The sequence below is a fragment of the Takifugu flavidus genome, chromosome 17, assembly GCF_003711565.1.
Source record: "Takifugu flavidus isolate HTHZ2018 chromosome 17, ASM371156v2, whole genome shotgun sequence".
Classification (NCBI taxonomy): Eukaryota; Metazoa; Chordata; class Actinopteri; order Tetraodontiformes; family Tetraodontidae; genus Takifugu; species Takifugu flavidus.
The window spans coordinates 11,853,963-11,879,488 of NC_079536.1; the positions used below are offsets into that span (position 1 = coordinate 11,853,963).

The 25,526-nt window shown below is 45.6% G+C and overlaps 3 protein-coding genes across 6 annotated transcripts in view; 2 read left to right on the forward strand and 1 right to left on the reverse strand.

Annotated features, from left to right (window-relative positions):
• The window catches only part of LOC130513406 (uncharacterized), a 328,720-nt gene that overhangs the window by 77,328 nt on the left and 225,866 nt on the right, over positions 1 to 25,526 (forward strand). The window contains exon 6 of the mRNA XM_057012116.1: positions 18,388 to 18,489. Coding sequence (XP_056868096.1) covers positions 18,388 to 18,489 — 102 coding nt within the window. The remainder of the gene's footprint in view (positions 1 to 18,387; positions 18,490 to 25,526) is intronic.
• Positions 5,808 to 6,904, reverse strand: LOC130513519 (acetylcholine receptor subunit delta-like). The gene is made up of 2 exons (XM_057012301.1): positions 6,771 to 6,904; positions 5,808 to 6,230 (listed from the first exon to the last, which is right to left on the reverse strand). The coding sequence occupies exons 1-2, from the start codon at positions 6,876 to 6,878 to the stop codon at positions 5,961 to 5,963; spliced, it is 378 nt and encodes a 125-aa protein (XP_056868281.1). The 5' UTR covers positions 6,879 to 6,904; the 3' UTR covers positions 5,808 to 5,960.
• Positions 9,549 to 14,622, forward strand: LOC130513459 (cyclic nucleotide-gated cation channel beta-3-like). 4 transcript variants are annotated; one of them, XM_057012220.1, is made up of 13 exons: positions 9,549 to 9,752; positions 11,751 to 12,028; positions 12,124 to 12,174; positions 12,621 to 12,707; positions 12,783 to 12,847; positions 12,916 to 13,038; positions 13,179 to 13,320; positions 13,389 to 13,548; positions 13,629 to 13,726; positions 13,803 to 13,886; positions 13,992 to 14,110; positions 14,212 to 14,364; positions 14,482 to 14,622. In XM_057012220.1, the coding sequence occupies exons 2-13, from the start codon at positions 11,927 to 11,929 to the stop codon at positions 14,618 to 14,620; spliced, it is 1,323 nt and encodes a 440-aa protein (XP_056868200.1). In that variant the 5' UTR covers positions 9,549 to 9,752; positions 11,751 to 11,926; the 3' UTR covers positions 14,621 to 14,622. The 4 variants fall into 4 exon arrangements, 2 of the variants coding, with proteins under 2 accessions (XP_056868200.1, XP_056868199.1); XR_008946734.1 differs by lacking the exons at positions 9,549 to 9,752; positions 11,751 to 12,028 and having other exon boundaries at positions 12,038 to 12,707; positions 14,212 to 14,439; XR_008946735.1 differs by lacking the exons at positions 9,549 to 9,752; positions 11,751 to 12,028 and having other exon boundaries at positions 12,040 to 12,707; positions 14,181 to 14,364.

Sequence of the window (25,526 nt, forward strand, 5' to 3'; positions counted from 1 at the left end):
AAGGCGTCCTGGTGCTAAGTGCACATGTGGACGCCTTTATGTCTGAACAAGGTGTTCGTTATGGACAATCTGAGACGAGCACAGAAGTCCAGTAACAAAACACCACTCGGGTTCAGATCAGGGGGGCCGTTCTTCCCAATCACACCTCTCCAGGTCACAATGTCATTGCCAACGTGAGCATTGAAGTCACCCAGGAGGACGAGGAGCCCCCAGAAGGAGCACTCTCCAGCACTCCCTCTAAGGACTCCAAAAAGGGTGGATACGCTGAACTGCTGTTTGGACCATAGGCACAAACAACAGTCAGGATCCGTCCCCCCACCCGAAGGCGAAGGGAGGCTACCCTCTCATCCACCACCGGTAAACTCCAATATGCAGGCACTGAGCTGGGGAGCAACGAGGATTGCGTCCAACCCCTCTCAAGAAGACTGGTTCCAGAGCCCTTGCTGTGCGTCGAGGTGAGGCCAACTATATCTAGTCGGAACTTCTCAACCTCGCGCACCAACTCAGGCTCCTTTCCCACCAGAGAGGTGACATTCCATGTCCCTAGAGCCAGTTTATGCAGCCGGGGATCAGACCGCCAAGGTCCCTGCCTCCGGCTGCTACCCAACACACAATGCACCCGACCCCCTTGGTCCCTCCTGCAGGTGGTGAGCCCATGGGAAGGGGGTCCCATGTTATCTCTTCGGGCTGTGTCCGGCCGGACTCCATGGGCAGAGGTCCGGCCACCAGGCGCTCGCCAACGTGCCCCCCCCCCAGGCCTGGCTCCAGGAGGGGGCCTCGGTGACCCGCATCCGGGCAAGGGAAACATAGGACCAAAGCTGTTCTTCATCATTAGGAGGTCTGGGCTACGCTTCGTCTGATCCCTCACCTAGGACCTGTTTGCCATGGGTGGCCCTACCAGGGGCAAATAGCCCCAGACAACGGAGCTCCTGGGATCATTGGGACACGCAAACCCCTCCACCACGATAAGGTGGTAGCCCAGGGAGGGGACCGCCCAAACATTCAGACAAAAAAAACGCCCAAACATTCAGACAAATCAAAAATGGTTCTTCCTGTCTTTTAAAGATCAGAAGGAAAACTAGAAAACCCAAAAAGAAAGCTGCTGCAGTGTGCCATGCCCCTTCTCTACTGAGAAAACCCATCCCAAAAAAGAGAAAAGCCCAAGTGTGAAGTGAGCGCCCTGTTAAACCTTGGTACCGAAAGCCTGCAGTCATTCTCATCTTAGGTGGCTTCATTCCAGCCAGAAGCCCAAACCTGCCTCCCTCTTAAAGGGGCAGCAGGTCAGTCCAACCACAGAAACCTTCATGAAGATCTGAAGCTTTCAGCATCCACAATTGTTGCACCTCACTTCGATTGGAGTCCAAATCAGGAGTCAACAAGTTGATTCTACACTGATTCTACACAATGCAACCATTTTAAAAATGTTTCCATGCATACGTTTTCACACATTTTTATATAAATCTGTTTGTTCATCGCCTCCTTCTTTTTTAATGATCATTAAAGAAAATGACCTTTTCTCCTCACAAATATGACTTTCTATGAACAATGCAATAAATGCAGCTTGCAATCTAAGACAATATGGAAGTATGTGTATATAATAGTAGTGGAAGTAGTAGAATACATCAACCAAAAATCCTAATTTTCTATAATATAATATAAAACAGTAGAGAAGACTCTTTCTGCAGAGACACTGGTGGCAGGAATGCAGAAGTATCACTTGCTCAACTTGGAAGGTGGAGCAGAAACCACCAGCTGAGAAGGTCCTCAGCGAGAGGAAGTGGTGGAGAACCATGAAACTTGCTAAGCTCCACCTCAGCTCCAGAGACGGGCTGAGCTGGAGCTGTGGCACCAGGTATCGCCCAGAAGAGCCTCCAACAAACAAGCTCTTCTCTTGGGAGGAGAGGGCTTTGAATCTCAGCTCAGTGTGCTTGTCTCTAGTAGGTCGCAGCTGCACCTTTTCCTGAGGTCCTTGTTGATGCCCTGAGGGGAATTGATGCTCCTGTAATGTCTTCTGGCAGCATTGAGCTTGCAATGGGGCAATCAAACACACTGTGGGGTGGCTCTCTTTCCTTCTCTCATCTGGAGAACAAGTGACACCAGCTGCCAATCATTGTTGGAGAAATGTGCAGTCAGGGGAACTATGCGTCCAGACTATAGCCACCCTTCCAGCATCCAGCAGTGTCTAAAACCTTTGATTTGGTTTCACCAGAGAGTGTAGGGATTGCAGGGTCGCTGCAGCATCGCCCACAAGCTATCAGGAGTGGGTCGCTTTGTCCCAACTCCTGACAAGAGTTGAGTCCTATTGAGAAATGTGGTTTCACAAACTTGGAAGGTATTTTGACCTACACACACTTTACGGTAAATACGGTGTAGATCTTGTCCAACTGCCCTGAAAGAACCCAAAATACGAACATACAGCAGATAAGCCGGTGCAGGACGAGAGGTTTGTTGCTTGTAAGCTGTGTTTTGCTCTGGTACATGTTGATTTTTATTTGTCTTCTCTCAAAATAATTGTTATTTTAGACTAAGGGAGGGCAGTTTATCAGAGACCAGCTGTGATTCTGTGGCCTCAGCTCTGAAGTCCAACCTCTCCCATCTGAGGGTTCTGGACCTGAGCTACAACACGTTGCAGGATTCAGGAGTGAAGCGGCTCTGTTCTGGACTGGAGAGTCCAAACTGTAAACTGGAGATGCTCAGGTCAGTCTTCATTTTTCTACCTATATACCAGCTGCTAAGATGGTGAAGTGAGGCTGTTCTCAATACTGCTGTGATGCACGACATTAAAAAAATTCCTTGTAATATCGTGAATTCAGGTCTGACCCAACTAAGAACTAACGTAGGTTTAGTACTGACGCAGATAACATGCAGACCTACACCGTATAACCTCATCCTGCATTTTTCAGATTAGACTACTGCAGGTTATCAGAGATCAGCTGTGACTCTCTGGCCTCGGCGCTGAGGTCCAATCCCTCCCATCTCAGAGAGCTGGACCTAAGTTGGAACCAGCTGCAGGATTCAGGAGTGAAGCTGCTCTGTGGTTTTTCCACTTTCCAAACTGCCGACTGGAAACTCTGAGGTAAACACCATTCTCAAAAATGTCCATTATTCCATCCGAGGGTCCTCACACTTTCTGAGTGTGTGTGTTGTGCCCAGTTCCTTCAGGAGGGAGGGCCACACGGGGACCACTTATTCATGATAAATTGATTTAAGGACAATGAAAAAGCCCACAGATGGTAACCAAAATTAGACAAAGCTACGTGAGGGTGCCTGGTAGACACCAGCCAACGAGGAGGGAGATGGTGAGGGAGACAGGAAGTCATCTAAGACAGGTTGTGCCTTTAGAGATGAGCCACAGGTGAGATGGATCTCCATGATGAGATGGGAGGGAAAGAGGTGGGAGAACCTGGGAAGAGTGAGGGCCAGAACAATATATATTCTCCTTTGGAACAGTGTAAACCTGAGAGGTTGGAATTGTGGTAATTACATATTACTATCATTTTTAACCTGTAACTAAATTAAATATTTACAGATCATGCCTTTGATTAATGTTTCAGATTAATACTGGTTTCACTTATAACCTTATAAAAGTTTCCCTTCTTTATTTAGATTAAGGAGCTGCAGTTTATCAAAGATCAGCTGTGTCTCTCTGGCCTCGGCGCTGAGGTCCAATCCCTCCCATCTCAGAGAACTGGACCTGAGTCGGAACCAGCTGAAGGATTCAGAGCTGAAGCTGCTGTCTGATCTCGTAGAGAATCCACACTATGGGCTGAAGACATTGAGTCATAGCTGGTGGTAGCCAGTCAACTCCCGCTCATCTGCTGCATCACTCACTGACCACTGGTGAAGAGCATCTGTGGAAACATCTGCCGTCTACTCCGTCCATAGATGAAAAATTCAGTTTTTAAAAAGCGGTGGTGGACTTTCAGGAGATCAGTCGATGGTCGACAAAGCAGAAGCAGCTTCGCCTTGAAGTTAAATTAGTTCCTGGTATCACACAATGCATCTTTATAAAGTTCTAAATGGCTCCTCGGCCACTCTTATAAGCATGGAAACATTCTCTTAATTGTCTCTTCAAATGTCTGTATTATACGTTACTATTTTACATCATGCCTTCAGAATCTTTAGGGTTTAGTATTTACTGTCTCTGTGACATGGAGCATTGGAATATTTCAGCTGCAGCCAGCAAAAACCCATCAGAATGACGGCTATCGGTGGGAACCGCAGGTCATTTGACTTTAGTCAGTCTGTTCAATGTTATAGGATTTATTGCAATCTAATAAAAACAAATAATAAATGTGGGAAATAGTAAATAAAAAGAAGCAAAATGACCAAATAAAATTTCCATGTATACTGTAAATTTAAAGATGTCAAGAATGGAATATCAGCTTAAATGCAATCAAACATAAAGTGAAAAGGCCTCCTTTAAGTTTACTGCAAAAATAAACACAAAATCAAGAGCGACACGCGCCAAAAACGTCTCATTCTCTCTTCTGTCTCCACTCATTCTTTTATATTCTCTTAAGATAATGGGGACGGGGTCGTGTGATAACAAAACAACCTAATTGGGAACTATATTTTTGTTGCAAGAACTTTGGCTCTTCAGAAATGTCTATGTTGGCTTCCACAGATTGTGCATCCACTAGAAACTCAGTGTTTTTGAGGAACTACCAGGAGTGGCTGGAGTGGAGGCCAATGACGCTATAGCTACATATAGCTACATATAGATCATGCTATCCTCCTCAACCAAAAGACCACCAGTTGGCGCAGCAATACTAAAGATAGGAGGTTGTGGTGGTTGCGCAGACGCGGAGTGATATCACGCACAAACGTGCCCTATGTTCTATATACCGTATTTTCGCGACCATAGGGCGCACCGTATTAAAAGGTGCAGCCTCAGTTACGGGTGCTATTTTTGTATTTAACACATACATCAGGCAATTATAGGGCGCGGGCATGGTAAAACATAGTTATCCAATGTAGTTTTCTGTGTCAACTGGACGCTTTTTTATTCTCTATTGAAGAAGTTTCTTCAGTTCTGAAGGCCACCGCAGTATAAGGGGCCCCATCCAGGTTGGAGAAAATTTAAGACTTAAGTGCGCCATGTGGTCGCGAAAATCTCTTTCAATTTGCTGTTCAAGATCAGATACCACCAGGTAGAATTCATCCTCTAAATTTTCACAATTTCTTATTCTGTCAGGCTGTTTTTAAACCTTTGGCAACATAAAATATAGTACTCAACTGGTATTATGTCAGGCTGGTTTACATCACATTACAGAAGCCAGCAGAAATAAAGCACAACAGTTACACAGACTACGCAAAATAATATAGAGGATATAAAAAACAGTGTTGAGATGGGTTTGTGTCACTTTAGTAAAATCAAAGCATTTTTCTTTATCTGCAAGCAATTAACACAATCTAAGAAGTCTTTGACACTAAACATATGGAGCTCCTATAGAACAAACTAAAGATTTGTTGTTATTAAGATAAAGAAATGCAACATTTCCCCCAGAGAAACGATGGCGATGGAAAAAGCCCTGGCTGTGTGTGTGCATCACAGCAGGCGTGGGTTCTCCTCTCTCGAGTCATGCGGGTCTCCTTTGAAGGGCAGATGAGGAGGTTGGTTACAGATTCCCCTCAGAAAGATGATTACGGTGCCAAAGGTCATCACCGGGGTAACCAGGAAGAGGCAGAGTCGGTCTACTGTACGAGCGATGCCGCTCCAGTTATCCTTCTCCTGTCAGGACCAGACATTTACGCCACTTTTGATCTTTTTTAATCAGACTTTGGGTTGAGGACTCTGTTTTAACCATCTGAGCTCATTGTAGTCGTTCTTGTTGCGCATGTGTTTAATGATGTAGTGGCTCCATCCACAGCCGGCTTGATCTCTGCGTACAGCTGATGGCTCGCTCCTCCCTCTTCTTGTGGTTTCACAGCTCCACACAGACACCAAAGCTCAGAACTCAAATGAAGCTACTGATGCTTCTATATCTCATGTGTTTAAATGTTTCTGGAAACGTACTGGCAGCGTGTGTGACTCGGGTCACCAGTCCGTGTCTCCCAGACTGTTTCTCAAACATCAGCTCACTGCGGGACTTCACACTGTAGTACTCCTCAGCCGAGGCAATGTAGCCCACTGAGCTGGATCGCCGTGGTAACGCTCCATCCCAGTACGGCTCTGCCTCAGCAGGGCGGGACATGCGCAAGATGCGGGGTAATCGCTGGAGGAAGAGCTGGCAGAAAAAGAAAACAGGATTTGAAACACTGATACTGATGTGTGTATGTCTGTGTGTTATAGTGGAAAAACCACATGTTCATATATCCTCTTTCATATGTTATTAAGTCACATGTTCATATATCCTCTTTCATATGTTATTAAGTCACATGTTCATATATCCTCTTTCATATGTTATTAAGTCACATGTTCATATATCCTCTTCATATGTTATAAGTCATATGTTCATATCCTATTTCATATTTATTAGTCACATGTTCATATATCCTATTTCATATATTATTAAGTCACATGTTCATATATCCTATTTCATATGTTATTAAGTCATAGGATCATATATCCTCTTTCATATGTTATTAAGTCATAGGTTCATATATCCTCTTTCATATGTTATTAAGTCACATGTTCATATATCCTCTTTCATATGTTATTCAGTCACATGTTCATATATCCTCTTTCATATGTTATTAATTCATATGTTCATATATCCTGATGTTCATCTGTTCAACAAAGGGACAACAGGATGTGTGTGTCTTACCTGTTTGGTCCACTCAGACATGACGTGCGTGCTCGGCGTCCTGAAGTGGAGGTTGAGGACGACCACACAGTTCAGCACCACCACCGTCACCACCACCATGATGAACATCAAATATCTTCAACACACAAACACACTCAGATGTTTCCCATTTTTTAAATCTCAGCCGGTTGTCACCTGGTTCTGCAGCCCTAATGTATATATAGTTTGGAGAAGCAGAATATATCTAATTCAGAGTTAAAGTGATGTGGAGAAAATGGTGCGTTTACCTACTTCACAATAAGAGGAACGGACGTGGATGTTTCTGGAGCCTTTGAGAGATCAAGAGTAGGAAGACAGACTGAGCGAGCAGCACCGAGATGGACAGTGTCATCTTCTCACCACCTACACACACACACATTTTTATTATCCTTTATAAAATATCTTCAAAAATCTGTTGGGGAGCTAATTTATGTTTCTCGATTAACGGCGGCCCCTCAGCTCCGCCCACTACCGATGTTTGCTGCTTTATTAGCTGTGTTGTCCCGTGCTGACGTGATATTCAGCTATAATGTCTGATTCTTTGGGTGCTGTTGAAGGTTAACTCAGTTCATGTAGTTGTGATTCTGAAAAGGTCCCAGACTGTTAATCTGCCTGACGCTGGCTTCAGTACGTTCTGTGACTCTGCACTGACTGTCTGCGGGCAGGTAGTAGACCAGCGAGGCCAGGAAGGAGATGAGCACGCAGGGGATGATGATGTTGACCACGTAGAAGAGAGGTTTGCGTCTGATGACCAGGTAGAAGGTGATGTCCTGATGCTTGTTGCTCTCCATGGGAATGTGTTTGTAGGTGTTTATCTTGGCGGGTCGGTGGATGATCTCCCACTCACCATTCTCTGTTGGTCAAAGCCAGAGTTCAGACACAAGTGATGAAGTTATGACTGTCAGTCTGGTTGGAGCTGCAGCCAGTCTGAAGGCTCAGGCTCTGGGGAAAACAACTTCTCTGCATGTATCAACAGCATCCAGTACACTGAAAGTCACCCACAAGCTCCAGGACTGTATGCAGTAAAAAATAAAAATAAATGGAAATGAATCTTTACTTGGTTACCTGTAAAGCTTGCAGGATCAATAATGATCCATTTAACCATCCATTTGGTTTCATTGAGTATTTCTTCCTTCAGGAGGAACCTGATCTCTTTGGCATTGTACATTATAGAGCTGCAAGGCAACGTGGGAAATGCAGTTCAGAATTTAAAAAGCCTTTTTTCCTACTGGGAGAGTTTAGCTGCACCATGCATTTTATTTTTGCACCTTCTCCTCTCATATGTGTTTAGATTCTATAAAATCTTGACTCAGCTCAGTTTAAAACATCATGTCACAGTTTGTCTGCGTTAGAAAAATCCTGCCCGTGCATACGTGAATTTGAGCGTGCAGTTCTGCCAGTTAAAGGGGAAATATTTGACGCTGATGGAGCAGGACGATCTGAAGATGGCGGGTGGTAACCAGAAGCAGAGACCTGTTGAATCCACCAGAACGTTGCAGTAGTAGGCCACGTTGAATTGGGCATCGTTGCTGAGGAGGTGGTTGTACACACACGGAAATGTATTAAACATAACGAATTCAAGTATAAATAACAGGACAAGTGATACTTGTTCATTGTTATGACAGTTTGATCACCTTTAAAAGGGGTTGGAACCATATTTTGAAAGATAAAGGCGGTGTTTGATTAGAAACTCTTTCTGAACTGGTGCTCTGAAACATCTCCGCTTCCATTTTCAGCTGTTTTTATTCTCAATAACGTCAAATCATCCATCCAAATCGTGGTCCTGTTGGACCACCAAAGGACAAACACTTTCCATTTAGCATGGACAAAAAAAACCAAATCCTGTTTAGCAATAAAGCTCGGTTCCATTCTCAGGTTTGTAGGTGTAGCATGAAGTCAGGCCCACTGCTGCTTTCTGCAGCTTTAGGAGAACAAGAAGAGATTTTATCAGCAGACTGTGAGAATAAACAAGTGGAGTTTGTTCCTGGTCGTAGCAGGAACCTCTGCGCAGGTAAAGCTAACACAACCAGCTGGATCAAATTAGAAACACAACAGACAGTAGATGGGGCCAAAGAGTAAAGATGCTTTTTGTAAAAAAAATAAAATAAAAATAATAATAAAAGATACAGCTGAGGCTGAAAGTGTCTGAAATAGTCTAATAGTTTAATTATTTATCCCTCTTCACATTAAACAAGACTTTAAAATTCCTCTTCTGTGATTAAGAAGCTCACCCATTTTCCGCATGTCAAGCTTTGCCTCCGTTCAGAGGTTCTGGCTTCAACCATAAACTATTCTAAAAACGGAATAATTAAAATAAGAAAAAGAATAATCTTAGAATACGCAAGGGATTGCAAAGTACACAGTCACAGATTCTCAATTTAATTTTTATGCTTATTTTTGTGAATATATTTTAGATTTGATATTTTTTTAAATTTGAAACTTTACTGTGTTTCCTTATGTGTTTATCTGCTTTGTGTTATGTGACTGAGGATCAAAACATTTTTACATGTACATTTTGGCATAAGTTAAAAATACATTTGTGTAATTCTAATAGTTTAATATCATACTGTCGAAATTATGAGGAAGTTTATGTAATGACAGAAACTACATTTTGGGTACAAATAAAGTTGATGAGTCTTTATATTTTCTGTTTAAATGTATTTGTTATTTTACTCTTTATTTGCATATTTGAATGAAACTTTAATGCCAAGTTGTCTGCTCCTTTGTTTACTTCTGGTTCCTGCCGCTAATTTCCGGTCTCGTGAGCTAACTCTCGCTAGCTTGTCACTGACGGTGGTTGTCAGCGCAGCATCAGCGAGTCTCCAGCCCGGACGCGGCTCCTTCGTGCGTCCACAGAGGCTCCGTCTGTCTCCTACTGACTTGTATCTCTACATTTTGTCGTCGCTGCTGGTTGTCAAACGTTTGCTGGAACTTCTGGCGCTCGGCTTTAGAGATAAAAGGAAGGTTGGATATTGGCCTGTAATTTGTTAAGACAAATTACTTACTTTCTGCTTGAGGGTCCTGATATGTGAATTATACCAGGGGGCACACCTCCTCTGATTTACTATTTTCTTTTTCAGGGGGGGCAACAGAATCAAGCGTGGTTCTCAGTGAGGTTGCTGCACCTTCAGCAATAGAGTCAACCTCAGCAGGGCTAAGATTATAATGATTGATCCCTGGGGGAACACACGGTGGTCCTGGGATCAGCACAGGGATCACTTCCTTAAACTTAGCTACAGCATTATCTGAGAGACATCTGCTATAGTGAGACTGAGCTCTGAACATAGAAGAATCCTTAATCATAAATGTAAAAGTGATCAAGGAATGATCTGACAGGACTGGGTTCTGAGGGAACACTGACACATGTTCTACCTCAACACCATCAGTCAGAACTAGATCTAGGGTGTGGTTGAAGCTATGAGTTGGTTGGTTTATCTGCTGGAGGAAACCAACTGACTCAAGGAATGAGATGAAGCCATTTCATACACTGCAATAACATAATACTGTGACATCCATTCATTCAGTTCATCCATCCATCCATTCATTTATTTACATTTTTATAGTTTATATTTATATTCTATTTTTAATTTATTCAGATTCAGATTCAGATTCAGGTCCTTTATTGTCCCACACGGGGAAATTTACAGTGCAACAACAGCAACAAGAGCACTCAGAGAAAAATAAGATAAAATCAAATAGAAATCAAATGGAATATACAAAGAGGATGTATATTTACAATAATCCAGATAAATGGATACTCGGCCTCTGTGTACCTGTACATAGTACAGAGGGTGAATACAATATACATATCAGAATATATAATATTCAGATTGTGCTAGCGGTTATTCTGTTTATTGTGCAGTCTGACAGCAGCCGGCAGGAAAGATCTGCGATACCTCTCCTTCACACAGCGAGGGTGGAGCAGCCGCTCACTGAAGGAGCTGCCCAGTGCTGCCAGGGTGTCCTGTAGGGGGGGGGACGTGTTGTTCAACATGGATGACAGCTTAGCCATCATCCTCCCGTTTCCCTCCACCTCCACTGAGTCCAGGGGACATCCCAGGACAGAGCTGGCCCTCCTTACCAGTCTGTCCATCCTCTTCCTGTCCCTGTCCGTGATGCTACTGGACCAGCAGACCATCCCGTAGAAGATGGCTGATCCCACCACAGAGTCATAGAAAGTCCTCAGGAGGGGTCCCTGCACTCCAAAAGACCTCAGCCTCCTGAGCAGGAACAGTCTGCTGTTGCCCTTCTTGACCAGGGCATCTGTGTTGTGTGTCCAGTCCAGGTTATTGTTTAGGTGAACACCCAGGTACTTGTAGGACTCCACCACGTCAACATCCGTTCCCAGGATGTTCACTGGTGCAGGCGGGGGGTTGTTACGCCTTATTCTATTTTATTTCTTATTTTATTCTATTTTTATTATCTTTAATAGGTTTAATGGTTGGTGGGTAATTTTGTACAGTGCTGTACGTTTTTTGGAGATGCTAATTTCCCTGATGGACACCCCCTAAAGGGATCAATAAAGTACTCTGAATCTGAATCTCTAAAGCTGCCATTGACAACATCTACAATCTGGTGGTTTACTTTGAGTTTTATTGTTTCGACATCATAGATCCAAACATAGAACATAAACAATGATTATACTGTAAAATAAAATTGATAAAGACAGGATGCTCTAAGGAACAGTACAGGAAGTCATTCCTGCCGTCCGCCATTAAACTCTATAATTCATCCAAACCCACCCAATAACAATAATTGTAATATTTATGTTGTAATTTTATTTCTATTTTATTCTATATTTATGTATATATGCTTATAATGCTTATAATATGTATATACTATATTATGTATATATTATATATATATTCTTATAATATATGCTGTATATATGCTTATAACGTTCTAATCTTATTTGTTTTTATTTATTCTATTTCTATACTTTGTCGACCTTGGACCCTTTAGGTGAGAGGCGTTCTGGGAAGGTGGATGAATGCGAAACCACCGTGAACATCTCCCGCTCTGTTGCTGCAGACCGCCGCTACATCGCCTGGTTGTCCTTGGTGGCGCTGGCGTACAACTACAACATTTGGTTCTGCACGGTGCGCCTGGCCTTCCCGTACCACAGTCCCGCCGCCAACATGTACTGGGTGGCCTGTGACGTCATCAGCGACGCCGTCAACCTCATCGACATCTGTGTCTGGCAGCCGCGGCTGCAGTTTGTGAGGGGGGGCGACGTTATCGTGAGTTTCACAGCAGATTTGAGGCGGCGATGTCGCGTGCGTTCCTCTGAGACCCTGGACGCTGACCTCGTCTTTGATCTGTCTGTCCTCTGCAGCACGACCCAGCTTTGACCAAAGCGCACTATCGGAAGTCGCCGAGATTCAAGGTCAGAGTTCAAAACACTGGTCAACGTTTGAGCTTCCTTCTGTAGGAACGGACCCAGCACGTGCAGCTTCTTCAGCCTGGAGGGTGATGGGCTTTAAACTGGTCCCCTGCTGGTTCTCCAGCAGTGGTTGAGTAGATGGTTTGTGTAATGTGCTGCCGTGTCCAGCAGAGGGCGACACCGGCTCCAAAACTGCAGGTTCAACACTTCTGACGCTGCTTTGGAATAAGATTCGGCCAAGAGATGAGATGGAGTCGACTTCAGTGTTTTTGTTGATTTCCTCTTTTTGTAACATTTCTTTTCCGTGTGTCTGGAGCTCCGCTCACAGTGGATGGTCCAGCTTTAGTATTAACCACAGTTTCAACCTTACAACTGTTTCATATGTTCCCATTTCATATGCAAATGATTGGAAATGCTTCTGTTTCTGCCCTGAATGTTTGTTTTGTCAGACTGATATTTTCAGCATCCTCCCATTCGACCTTCTCTGTCTGAACTTTGAGTTCTCCTCCATCTACAGACTCAACCGCATCGTCCGGGTAGGCAGCAGCCGCCCCACAGTCACCCGAGACACACGTGGAAACATTCCCCAACGTTCTCCTTGTCTGTTGCAGGTCGAGTCCTTCTTTGAGTTCAGTGATCGGCTGGAGAACGTCATGGCCAAAGCCTACATCTGGAGGTATTCTGAGTCCTCTGGAGGTTAAAATAAAGGCATTTCCAGACATCTGGGCTGTGTTTAACCCGCAGGGTGGCTCGGACTACAGGATACCTGCTCTTCATGCTTCACCTCAACGCCTGTGCTTATTTCGTGGCCTCGGAGCATCAGGGGATCGCCACCACCACCTGGGTGTACGACGGCAACGGCACAGCGTAGGTTTTCCATCTCCGCTGATCATCCGTGGGCATGAGTGTAAAGATTTGAGCTTTAAGGCTCAAAGCCTCTCACATCAGGTGTGTTTGAGGGTGCTGAACCTCTGCCGTGATGTGTGAAAGGCCGTGTTCTTCCACAGGTACCTGCGCTGTTACTACTTTGCCGTGCGCAGTCTGATCAACATCGGGGGTCTCCCAGAGCCCACAACAACCTTTGAGATTACCTTTCAGATGTCCAACTTTTTCATCGGCGTCTTTGTGTTCTCCAGCTTGATCGGGCAGGTTGGTGTCACGTTCCAAATGTTTGAGCCGCGTCTTCACGACGTTTCAATCGTCCCGTTTCCTCTCAGATGAGAGACGTCATAGGAGCGGCCACGGCGGGTCAGACTTACTTCAGGGCCTCCATGGACGGTTGTGTTGCCTACATGAACACCAACAGGATCCCCAAGATGGTCCAGAACAGGGTGAAGACGTGGTACAACTACACTTGGACGGCTCAAGGCATGCTGGGTGAGTCAGGAAGCCTCCAGTGTTTCCATCTCCAGGAATCAGAACACGTGATGACCCAAAGTCTGCTGCGCCCCGATCAGACGAGTCTGAGCTGCTGGATAAGATGCCTCTGGTGATGAGGACCGCCATCGCCGTGGACATCAACCTGGCCACCTTTCAGAAGATCGACCTGTTCAAGGTAGCTCCTCCGGGGCTCCCACACACACCAGCAGTCCCAGTGCAGCTCAGACTCACATACCTGTGGTTTCCATCAGGGCTGTGACCAGCAGATGCTGGTGGACATGTTACTGAGGCTCAAGTCCATCATCTATTTACCAGGAGACTTTGTGGTGAAGAAAGTGAGTCACGTGGTCGATGTTCCTCTACGCCAGCAGAAGCTTTCCCCTCGTTCTACAACACAGGAGTCTCATCTACATGGAGGGTTTGCTTATTTTCCCCTGCAGGGGGACATCGGTAAAGAGATGTACATCATCAAGAGTGGAGCGGTGCAGGTGGTGGGAGGACCTGACAACAGCATCGTCTTCGTCACTCTGAAGGCGGGCTGCGTCTTTGGAGAAATCAGGTGTGTCCTGAGAGGCTTGAAGATTTGGATTCAGTCCACGTGTCACCCACCCGTAGCTAACATCCTGTAGCGTGCACACGTGTCCTCTGGCTCCATCACAGCTTACTGCAGTCTGCCAAAGATGGAGGGAACAGGCGCACAGCTAATGTCAAAGCACACGGCTTTGCTAACCTGTTTGTCCTGGAGAAGAAAGACCTGTTTGACATCCTCATCCATTACCCAGAGTCCCAGAAGGTTCTGGCTCGGAAGGGAAGGTGAGTCGGTTTAAGTGCCAGAACAACCACACCCACTTTCAATGTGTAAATGTGTGTGTGTGTGTGTGTGTGTGTGTGTGTGTGTGTGTGTGTGTGTGTGTGTGTGTGTGTGTGTAGGAAACTGACCAAGGCCAAGGCTGCACCAGCTAAAACTGATGCAAAGAAAGAGGAAAAGCCCAAAGGTGCATTTCTGTTTGAAACAAAACCTCCAACACCAAAGTTGCTGAAGGTATTTGGACGACTCAAGAAAAACTGAAGGTACTTTGTGTTTTTTCTTTTCTTTGAGGTCGTTTGATGACCAAATATTCAAGCTCTTTCAGCAGGAAACACCATGCCTGTTTTTTCTTCTGTTCACAGAAAAGTGCAAAGCAGCAGAACCTACGTCATCTACATCCCACTTTTTAATCACTTATCATCTTAAAAACTCTCATCACCAGAGGGGGAAAAGGGACGCCTGCAGCGAACTAATGTTTTAGACGCTAGTCGGGACAGAAAGGTCAGAGACTGTAGCCAAATCTGTTGTTCCTGTGTCCTGTTTCTGCTCTGAACTGTGTCCGATGGACTGAGAGTCCAACCTGGCAGGACTGACATGCCTGCAGAGAGACGGGGGGGACAACTTTTACATTTCAGTGTTATTTTATATTGATAACACCCGAGCAGCCTGAAGATTAAGCAGATCTTCCAATAAACGTCACACGTCACATCAAATCATCCATCCATCCAAATCGTGGTCCTGTTGGACCACCAAAGGACAAACACTTTCCCCACCCCCGTCTCGCCCCTGGTCGTGGTCATGCCGGGCATCTTTACTGGTCCCGTTTTAAACAGGTTCTGTTGGGAACAGGTGTTCTCCAGAACTGTATTTCAGGCTGCTGTGCTGAAGGGCTGTTTCCAGTAGCAATAGAGCCAGAGTGTGCCTGCTCCATATGAACCCCCACCCCCCCAGGCCGTGCTTTCCTCCTGGCTGAGCCATAATCAGCTCTGGATGGGCTGGTTCACGCTTGGACTGAGTCAAGATTTGATAGCTTGACTGATTCTTACAGTTTTTGATCAACCCCCATCTGCTGATTCCAGGAGATCTTTAAAGGATCTCAGAGCTTCAGATTTATGAAGCCTGCTCAGCCCCCGGCAGCGCTGTGAAACCATTTCATTCCTCAAAAAAGCAGAACATGAAGCTCCAGAAAAGGTTTTTGGATCAAGTTTCCAACAGAACGAAGACAAGTGGGTAAAAGCGCCACTTTAAAGCCTCCAGGCCTCAGAAAACATCCACCTTTAGGATGCCTGACTTTAGAGGATCGTCGGTTCGCTCCGAGCACAAGAACAAACATTTTTAACCTCAGTCCAAGAACATCTGGCCTGAAATGATCAAAAACCTTCAGCGTAAAAAGATGGTGGAGAGAAAGCTGCTGGGAGGTTCTCAGAAGAGAAGTGGCATTAAAGCCAGCTGGAAGAGTCCAGCCTGCTTCCTGCTCCTCCACAGGCGTCTCCACACCAACACTGAGGAACACGGGCTTCTGTTCTTCCTTCTTCTCTTCTGACTTGTGTGTTTGATGAATGCAGCATCCACTCACTGCCCCCCCCCCCCCCATTTACACTGCTCCTGGTTTCACAATGGTCGTCAAACTGGTTTCACCAGCTTCACATCAGTCGCTCAGAAAGCTCAGATTTGGAGATAGTTGCCTTTTTCGGATTGTCTCGCCCTGAATTTCAGATGGGAAGATTTTTTTTCTTTTTCATTTGGAAGACAAAATGTTGAACATGATAATTTTTGAAGAGATGAAAATACGACACTAGAGGTCAGAAGGTTGAGCGGAAGTTTTCTGGTCTTGTGGAAGGATGAAACCTTTGAACTCTGACAGTTCAAAGCTGAAGAATGAGATGATCCTCCCCAAAGGGATGGCGAGGTCCAGACAATAAACCGGAGTGTTTTTGTGTCCGGTTATTAACATGTTCCATGCTTTTCCTTCTGCAACAGTTCATCACACCTGCTCAGGGAAACCTCGGTGTAAAGGAGGTGAAGCCGTGCCTCAGTGACTCTACTTTGGTGTTTTAGAAACTAACAGTTATTAGATGAATATACAGTGTGCACGTACACGCAAACGTGTGTATAAACACTTAATACACGCGTGTGCGTGTATGTAGACTTTTTAGTACTTTTGGTTCATAGACTTTTTAGTATTTTGCAGATACGTGTCTGTATATAAACCAGATCCTCCTGTAATAAAGAACTAAAGGCTGACTGTTGTCACGTGACCTGTCTCCGTCTGTGTCCGATGATGGAACCTGCCTGGAACATCTGGTCCACAGAAAAAGCAAAACAGCTCACAGAACTGGTCCAATTCAGACCCAAAAATGACAATAAATAATGAAAATGTGTGACGCAGTAGAAAAATGGACAAACTTTCTATTGGTCATTGACAGTTTCAGTCGTCATCAGAATTCATCAAAAATATTTAAACCAACAAACTACACACAGAAAAACAAAGTTTAGAGCTTAAAGGGAGCGACAGGTGAAGATTTAAAGCTCAACGCAGCTGAAGAGGTTCCAAAAAGGAGAAATATCATGTGGTGCTTTACCGCCACCCGGTGGACACGCGTGGAGCTGCAGACAATAGTTAAACGCGCTCCTCCTGGACTCCAGGGCTGCATCAATATGCTGCTTTTACAAGTCTTTCTAAATCTTTGAGGCATCATAAATCTTATTTATTTAACCAGGTTGAATAATGGTGGAGAATGGTGTCCGAAAAGCGTCTTTATTTTAAAGTGAACAAGAACAGTTCGGTCCGCGTTCACAGAGAGGCGGAGAGACCTCGAGAGAGTCCAAAACAAGTCCGCTAGGAAAACTCTCAAAAATAGTCAAGCCACAGAAGTCAGGGTTTGGCGATGAGGCCGAAAACACTCCGCCGCTGGCAGACGGGAGTTCTGTCCTTAAATCTAACGGGAGATTGAAGAGAGACCGCAGGTGCGTGTGTCTGCGGGGCCAGCTGTGGCTGATGAGCGGCTCCTCCACGCCCCCTGCAGGTAGACACCAGCAACAACGGTCCCAGAAACTGGGAACCCAACAAACCAGTTTTTCAAAGTATTCCTTTCAGACTAAGCAGGAAGACTGAAGACCGACAAGGTGAGTGTAAACGAAGAGCATTATTGAAAAGAATTGACAGTTGTGTTTGGAGATAAAATCAAGATTTGATCCAACTAGACATTATATTTAGTTTTATCACAAAATATCATTATACATTATAAATAAATAGGTCTTATTTAACTTTCTTATAGTCTGGCTTTAGTTATAGTTGAATAGTCTTTCTAAGTGAAGTTTAGTTTATTTTTCTGCTCTTTGCTACTGATCCTAAAAGAACTTTAAACCCTCCCAGAATGCTTTAATGGTAGTAATATATACGCCATAAAGCTGTTGATTAGGTTTTAAAAGTGAAAGTATTCTCTTCAGACAAAGCAGGAAGTTCAACAGTCCAGGATACAGCTGGATATTTTGGTATTACCTGTCAAACAACATCTAATCATCTGCAAGTTAGCATCTCTCAGCCGGGCCAATTTAAGACAATAAACTTTCAAAATAACTAAATAAATAAATCCACACAGGATCACAGGACACCAACAGGATTTTTGGTTCATGTTGCACGTTTTCTCACAGTGGTTTATTGTTCTATGTTGTGGAACCACTGTGAAAGAAATGCAGGAGTGGGTGTCATTTCTTTCATCTATTTTAAATAGAGACGTTTGCTCTGGAAAGAACTTTAGAGCACATTCAGTGCTGCAGGATGAGGGGCTGGAAAAGGTGCCAGTTCTTTTCTCACTGCAGGGAACAGTTAAAAAAAGCAGCTTAAACTCTGAAAACATGAAAATTATACAGAGACATCATTGATTTATTGATTCAGTTGTTAGCCAGAATGTATTAGAAATGTTCCTGTTTGATAAAAATGCAGTGAATTGGGATTATTGAACTACAACCTCTACAGATTATTTACCTTCATCACAGTCTCATCACTATTTCTGATGTTTCCTCAGGATGGACGAGGACAGAGCAGAGTCCACAGTGCCCAGCTGTGTGTCCCTGAAGAGTGACCGGTCCAAAGATGGACTGATAAACTTCAGAAGTTCAGACAAAATGTAAGAAAACTAAAGTGTGATGATGTGTTTGTGTGCCAGCTGTTAGTCACATTAACAGCAGCAGGTTGTGAGTTTATTATCCGAGATGTTTAACACTTAAACCTCAGACAGTCATATAGTTACATACTTAATGTGAATATTGTTGATTAGAAACAAGAATCAGGTTTAAACTGAAAGATGAATTCAGACATAAATGCTGGAACAATATTGAGTCTTGATCAGGTTCTTTCATCCTATAAATCAAAGGACTAATAGAGATGTGTTTCATAGTGAGAGGGGGGGGCACATCCTATCAAACTGGGACCAGTCAGCTCCACCAGGAGAGTCCTCTTGTTCACAATCTGGAAGCAGATCTGGAGATGCTGAAATGAAGCCCAAACAAAGTAAAACTGTTCAATATAAAATTGAACTTGTGATGTCATGAATTTGTAGTTGTCTTGATGATTTATTATAGATGGAAATCATTGGTTTACTTATGTTCAGGAAGTGATCTGCTGGAGGTGATAGAAGGTCATAAGATCAGTCTGAAGAGAAGATGTGAACATGTGACTGAAGGAACTCATGAAGCAGGAAGTGGAACCCTGCTGAACACGATCTACACTGAGCTCTACATCACTGAGGGACAAAGTGAGGAGGTGGACACACAACATGAGGTGAGACAGCTTGAGAGAACCTCCAAGAAGAACATCCAGGACACTCCAATCAAGTGCCAGGACATCTTCAAAGTCTTATCTGAGCAACAGAGACACATCAGAGTGGTTCTGACCAACGGTGTCGCCGGCGTTGGAAAAACCTTCTCAGTGCAGAAGTTCATTCTGGACTGGGCAGAAGGTTTGGAGAACCAAGACATCAGTCTGGTGCTTCCGCTCTCATGCAGGGAGCTGAACTTGATCAGAGATGAGCAGCACAGTCTTCTCTCACTGCTTCATGTTTTCCATCCAACATTACAGAAGATCAGAGCAGAAGATCTGACTGTCTGGAAACTTCTGTTCATCTTTGATGGCCTGGATGAAAGCAGATTTTCACTGGATTTCAACAAGCATCAGGTCATCTCTGATGTCACACAAGTATCGTCAGTTGGCGTGCTCCTGGTGAACCTCATCCAGGGGAACCTGCTTCCCTCAGCTCTCATCTGGATCACCTCCAGACCTGCAGCAGCCTATCAGATTCCTCCCTTGTGTGTTGACAGGATCACAGAAGTACGAGGCTTCACTGACTCCCAGAAGGAGGAGTACTTCAGGAGGAGGTTCAGTGATGAAGATCTGTCCAAGAGAATCATCTCACACATCAAGGCCTCCAGGAGCCTCCACATCATGTGTCTGATCCCAGTTTTCTGCTGGATCACTGCTATAGTTCTGGAGGACATGATGACCAGAGACCAGAGAGGAGAGCTGCCCAAAACCCTGACTGACCTCTACTCACACTTCCTGAGGGTTCAGATAAAGAGGAAGAAGCAGAAGTATGGAGGAAAGCAGAGACCAGAGGAACTGACTGAGGCTGATAAAGAAATCCTTCTGAAGTTGGGTCGGCTGGCGTTTGAACAACTGGAGAAAGGAAACATCATGTTCTACTCAGAAGACCTGGAGCGATGTGGACTGGACGTCTCCGAGGTGTCGGTGTACTCAGGAGTTTGTACAGAGATCTTCAAGAGAGAGAGTGTGATCTTCCAGACATCAGTCTACTGCTTTGTTCATCTGAGCATTCAGGAGTTTCTGGCTGCCGTCTACATGTTCCACTGTTACACCAGGAAAGACACAGTGGTTATAAATAAGTTCCTAAAATATTCGAAACCAAACCGTTTTTCCTGGTTTACATTGTTGTTTGCAAAAAACAATCAAGTCAAATCTCTTGATGACTTCCTCAGGAGAACACTAATGAAATCTCTTGAAAGTAAAAATGGCCACCTGGACTTGTTTGTTCGCTTCCTTCATGGTCTCTCTCTGGAGTCCAATCAGAGGATCTTGGGTGGACTGTTGGATCAGATGGAGAACCACCCAAAGAAACCATCCAGAAGGTCTCAACAAACCTGAAGGAGGAGAACAGTGATGAAATCTCCCCAGACAGAAGCATCAACATCTTCTACTGTCTGATGGAGATGAAGGATCAGTCAGTCCATCAGGAGATCCAAGAGTTCCTAAAGTCAAAGAGGAAATCACAGAGGAGACTGTCAGAGATCCACTGTTCAGCTCTGGCCTACCTGCTGCAGATGTCAGAGGAGGTTCTGGATGAGCTGAACCTGCAGCAGTACAACACCTCAGTGGAGGGACGACGTCGCCTGATTCCAGCTGTGAGGAACTGCAGGAAGGCCGTGTAAGTAAAGATGTTTGGGGCCGGATTCAAGATTTTTGGCATTGTATTCAAACGACAGAAAAACACATTTTAACTAATGACACGTGACTATTTTGCTTCATTTGTTCAACGTAAAAACAGCCGGCCTCGTTGGTTTAAATGGGTGTTTTAGGTCTTTGTGCGGTTCCGTTTGGAGCCTTTATGTGACCCACAAAGTTGTTTGACCCTTTCGACACCCGTTAGGTGGCAACTTCATCACTTGCAACAAAAGGTGCAGTGAAAATGATTTGAAGGGAAACAGGCAGATATAACAGAAGCTGAGGGCAATCGATGCAACCAGAGACTCTGATGTCATCGATCGGATCGCTGAATTAAGACTTGACGCACGATCGTACAAATTGTATGAAATGCAAAATATCCAAAGAGCCGATAGACAGATAAAAAGATGCACGTTTCTTTAAACCATTTGCTATAATCATTTTAAATATTGAGTAATTATGAGCTGTTCTAAAATAAGACAAATGTTAAGAATAATTCAGTTGCATTTCAGATCTGATGGTCGTTCAAACTGTTGCTCTACGGTGTTGAATTTAGCTTTTCCAGGAAATGAGCTACATTTGTGTTGAGGTAGATTCTCAGATAAGTTGATTAGAAATCCCAAAGTTTGACTCACTATTTTTGTTTCATACACAACAGACTGTCTGTAGTTTCTTTCAAAGAGTCATTGGGAAGTTGTGGCCTCAGCAATGACGTCAAACCCTTCTCATCTACGGGAGCTGAGCTTAAGCGAGAACCAAAGCCTGACAGATGCCGGAGTAAAGTTACTGTCTTCTGCAATGATGCATCCAAACTGCAGACTGGAGACGCTCAGGTCAGGAGGCCTCTGTTGGTCTTTTCTAAATTTCTTTACATTTTCTGCTTTTCTCTTCATTTTCATATTTAGAAATGTGTTTTTATTTGCCCCATTTATTGGTTTTCTAGGTTGTCGCTCTGCAGTTTATCAGAGATCAGCTGTGACTCTCTGGCCTCGGCGCTGAGGTCCAATCCCTCCCATCTGAGGGTTCTGGAGCTGAGTCAGAACCAGCTGAAGGATCCAGCAGTGAAGCTGCTCTGTTCTGGACTGGAGAGTCTAAACTGTAAGCTGGAGACTCTCAGGTCAGCTTTCTTTTATCTTCGACATAACAACTAAACAATGAAAGGCTTCAAGATAAACTCCATTTACTTTTGGAGAAGAGAAGTGTAGTATGAATTTAAATGAGCCATTGAAAGTCAATTTTATAGATACTTTTTAAGTATGTTGTTGCTGTAATATCCCAGTTTATCAGTGGGGGGCCAGAGCTCTCCTGACTCCAAGGGCCCTGATTAAATAATGAAATAAAATGAAAAAATAATGATTCTGAGCAAGTGTAATATGACTTTTCCTCCAATAAGAGATTTCTTGCCATGATTCCTTATCCAGACTGAGTGGCTGCAGTTTATCAGAGATCAGCTTTGACTCTCTGGCCTCTGCGCTGAGGTCCAATCCCTCCCATCTGAGGGTTCTGGAGCTGAGTCAGAACCAGCTGAAGGATCCAGCAGTGAAGCTGCTCTGGGACTTTCTCCAGGATCCTCTCTGTAAGCTGGAGACTCTCAGGTATGCAGTAAATTAAATACTGAAATGAAAAAGAATTAAAGCTGATCTGGTTTATGGTGGCAGAAAGAACTGCCGGCTTTTCTAAACCAACACTAAATGATGACTGTATGTGCAAGAACTGTAAAATGGCATCTTTTATCTGTCATTCAGATTAAACCACTGCAGTTTATCAGAGATCAGCTGTAACTCTCTGGCCTGGGCGCTGAGGTCCAATCCCTCCCATCTGAGGGTTCTGGACATGAATTACAACCAGCTGAAGGATCCAGCAGTGAATCTGTTCTGTGGTTTTCTCCAGGATCCTCTCTGTAAGCTGGAGACTCTCAGGTCAGTCACCCTCCATTCAGTTCTGGAATTAAGATCACGTGAAAGTGCCAAATATAAATTTTTATTTTTTTTGGTCAGGTTGTCACAATGCAGTTTATCAGAGATCAGCTGTGACTCTTTGGCCTCGGCGCTGAGGTCCAATCCCTCCCATCTGAAGGTTCTGGACCTGAGTCAGAACCAGCTGCAGGATCCAGGAGTGAAGGTGCTCTGTGGTTTTCTCCAGGATCCTCTCTGTAAGCTGGAGACTCTCAGGTCAGTCAGAGATGATCCAGTACTTGCCCAGGTGTAACTAGTTAGACAATAAATGTTTACATGTTTGATCTTTGTTAAAAACGTAGTGTTACAGTTCTCAGAAAAAAGACCACACAGGACAGATTTGCAGTATTAAATTGGTTGAGGACATCTGTCCCATGTGAGGATGGTCATCAATGACTAGAAAGGAAGTATCAGTTGTAGATTTGTCTTGTTTTATTTTAGGCTGGCCACAAAACCGCCCAAACATCCATCCATCCACCGCTTATCCGGGGTCGGGTCGCGGGGGCAGCAGCCTAAGGAGAGAAGCCCAGACTTCCTTCTCCCCAGCTACTTCCTCTAGCTCCTCCGGAGGGATCCCCAGGCGTTCCCAGACCAGTCGAGAGACATAGTCTCTCCAACGTGTCCTGGGTCTTCCCGGGGGTCTCCTACCGGAGGGACATGCCCTGAACACCTCACCAGGGAGGCGTCAGGTGGCATCCTAACTAGATGCCCAAGCCACCTCATCTGGCTCCTCTCAACGCAGGAGCGAGAGGAGCAGCGACTCTACTCCGAGCTCCTCCCGGATGGCAGAGCTTCTCACCCTATCTCTAAGGGAGAGCCCAGCCAGCCTACGGAGGAAGCTCATTTCAGCCGCTTGTACCCGTGATCTTGTTCTTTCGGTCATTACCCAAAGCTCATGACCATAGGTGAGGGTAGGAACGAAGATCGACCGGTAAATTTCACCACTACGGACCGGTGCAGAGTCCGCATTACTGCAGACGCCGCACCGATCCGCCTGTCGATCTCCCGCTCCATTCTTCCCTCACTCGTGAACAAGACCCCGAGGTACTTGAACTCCTCCACTTGGGGCAGGATCTCCTCCTTGACCCGGAGAAGGCACTCCACCTTTTTCCGGTTGAGAACCATGGCCTCGGATTTGGAGGTGCTGATTTTTCATCCCAGCCGCTTCACATGCGGCGGCGAACCGATCCAGTTTTAGTTGGAGGTCACAGGCCGATGACGCCAACAGGACCACATCATCGCAAAAAGCAGAGAGACCCGATCCTGAGGTCACCAAACCGGATCCCCTCAACACCAGGACTGCATCTAGAAATTCTGTCCATAAAAATTATGAACAGAATCGGTGACAAAGGGCAGCCCTGGCGGAGGCCAACCCTCACCGGAAACGAGTTCGACTTACTGCAGCAATTCGGACCAAACTCTGGCACCGATCGTACAGGGAGCGGACGGCCCGTATAAGCGGGCCCAACACCCCATACTCTCGGAGAACCCCCCACAGGACCCCCCGAGGGACACGGTCGAATGCCTTCTCCAAGTCCACAAAACACATGTGGACTGGTTGGGCAAACTCCCATGCACCCTCGAAGACCCTGCTGAGGGTGTAGAGCTGGTCCACTGTTCCACGCCCAGGACGAAAACCACATTGCTCCTCCTGAATCCGAGGTTCGACTATCCGGCGGACCCTCCTCTCCAGTACCCCTGAATAGACCTTACCAGGGAGGCTGAGGAGTGTGATCCCCCTATAGTTGGAACACACCCTCCGGCCCCCCTTCTTAAAAGAGGGACTACCACCCCGGTCTGCCAATCCAGCGGCACTGCCCCCGATGTCCACGCGATGTTGCAGAGTCGAGTCAACCACGACAGCCCTACAACATCCAGAGCCTTAAGGAACTCCGGGCGGATCTCATCCACCCCCGGGGCCCTGCCACCGAGGAGTTTTTTGACTACCTCGGCAACTTCAGACCCAGAGATATGAGAGCCCATCTCCAGGTCCCCAGGCCCTACTTCCTCACTGGAAGGCGTGTTGGTGGGATTGAGGAGGTCCTCGAAGTATTCCTTCCACGATCCACAACATCCTGAGTTGAAGTCAGCAGCACACCATCACCACTATACACAGTGTTGACAGTGCACTGCTTCCCCTTCCTCAGACGCCGGATGGTGGTCCAGAACCTTTTCGAGGCCGTCCGAAAGTCGTTCTTCATGGCCTCACCGAACTCTTCCCATGCCCGGGTCTTTGCCTCGGCAACAGCCGTAGCTGCACTCCGCTTGGCACGCCAGTACCCATCTGCTTCCTCAGGAGTCCCACAGGCCAGTAAGGCCCGATACGACTCCTTCTTCAGCTTGACGGCATCCCTCACCGCTGGTGTCCACCAGCGGGTTCGGGCATTGCCCCACGACAGGCACCAACCACCTTGCAGCCACAGCACCGGTCAGCCGCTTCAACAATGGAGGCAAGGAACATGGTCCACTCGGACTCAATGTCCCCCGCCTCCCCCAGGACATGGTCAAAGCTCTCCGGAGGCGTGAGTTGAAGCTCCTTCTGACGGGGACTCTGCCAGGCGTTCCCAGCAGACCCTCACAACACATTTGGGCCTGCCAGGTCTGTCCGGCAACCTTCCCCACCATCGGAGCCAACTCACCACCAGGTGGTGATCAGTTGACAGCTCCGCCCCTCTCTCTTCACCCGAGTGTCCAGAACATGCGGCCGCAAATCCGATGACACAACCACAAAGTCGATCATCGATCTGCGGCCTAA

Excerpts from the sequence above, each read along its gene's own strand:
- LOC130513519 (XM_057012301.1), bottom strand. The coding sequence starts at position 6,878 with ATGTTCATCATGGTGGTGGTGACGGTGGTGGTGCTGAACTGTGTGGTC. Across the intron at positions 6,231-6,770 it reads TGTCTGAGTGGACCAAACAG|CTCTTCCTCCAGCGATTACC; the intron begins GTAAGACACACA and ends TTTTTCTGCCAG.
- LOC130513459 (XM_057012219.1), top strand. The coding sequence starts at position 12,420 with ATGGAGTCGACTTCAGTGTTTTTGTTGATTTCCTCTTTTTGTAACATT. Across the intron at positions 13,321-13,388 it reads TCTCCAGCTTGATCGGGCAG|ATGAGAGACGTCATAGGAGC; the intron begins GTTGGTGTCACG and ends GTTTCCTCTCAG. Across the intron at positions 14,365-14,481 it reads GTTCTGGCTCGGAAGGGAAG|GAAACTGACCAAGGCCAAGG; the intron begins GTGAGTCGGTTT and ends GTGTGTGTGTAG.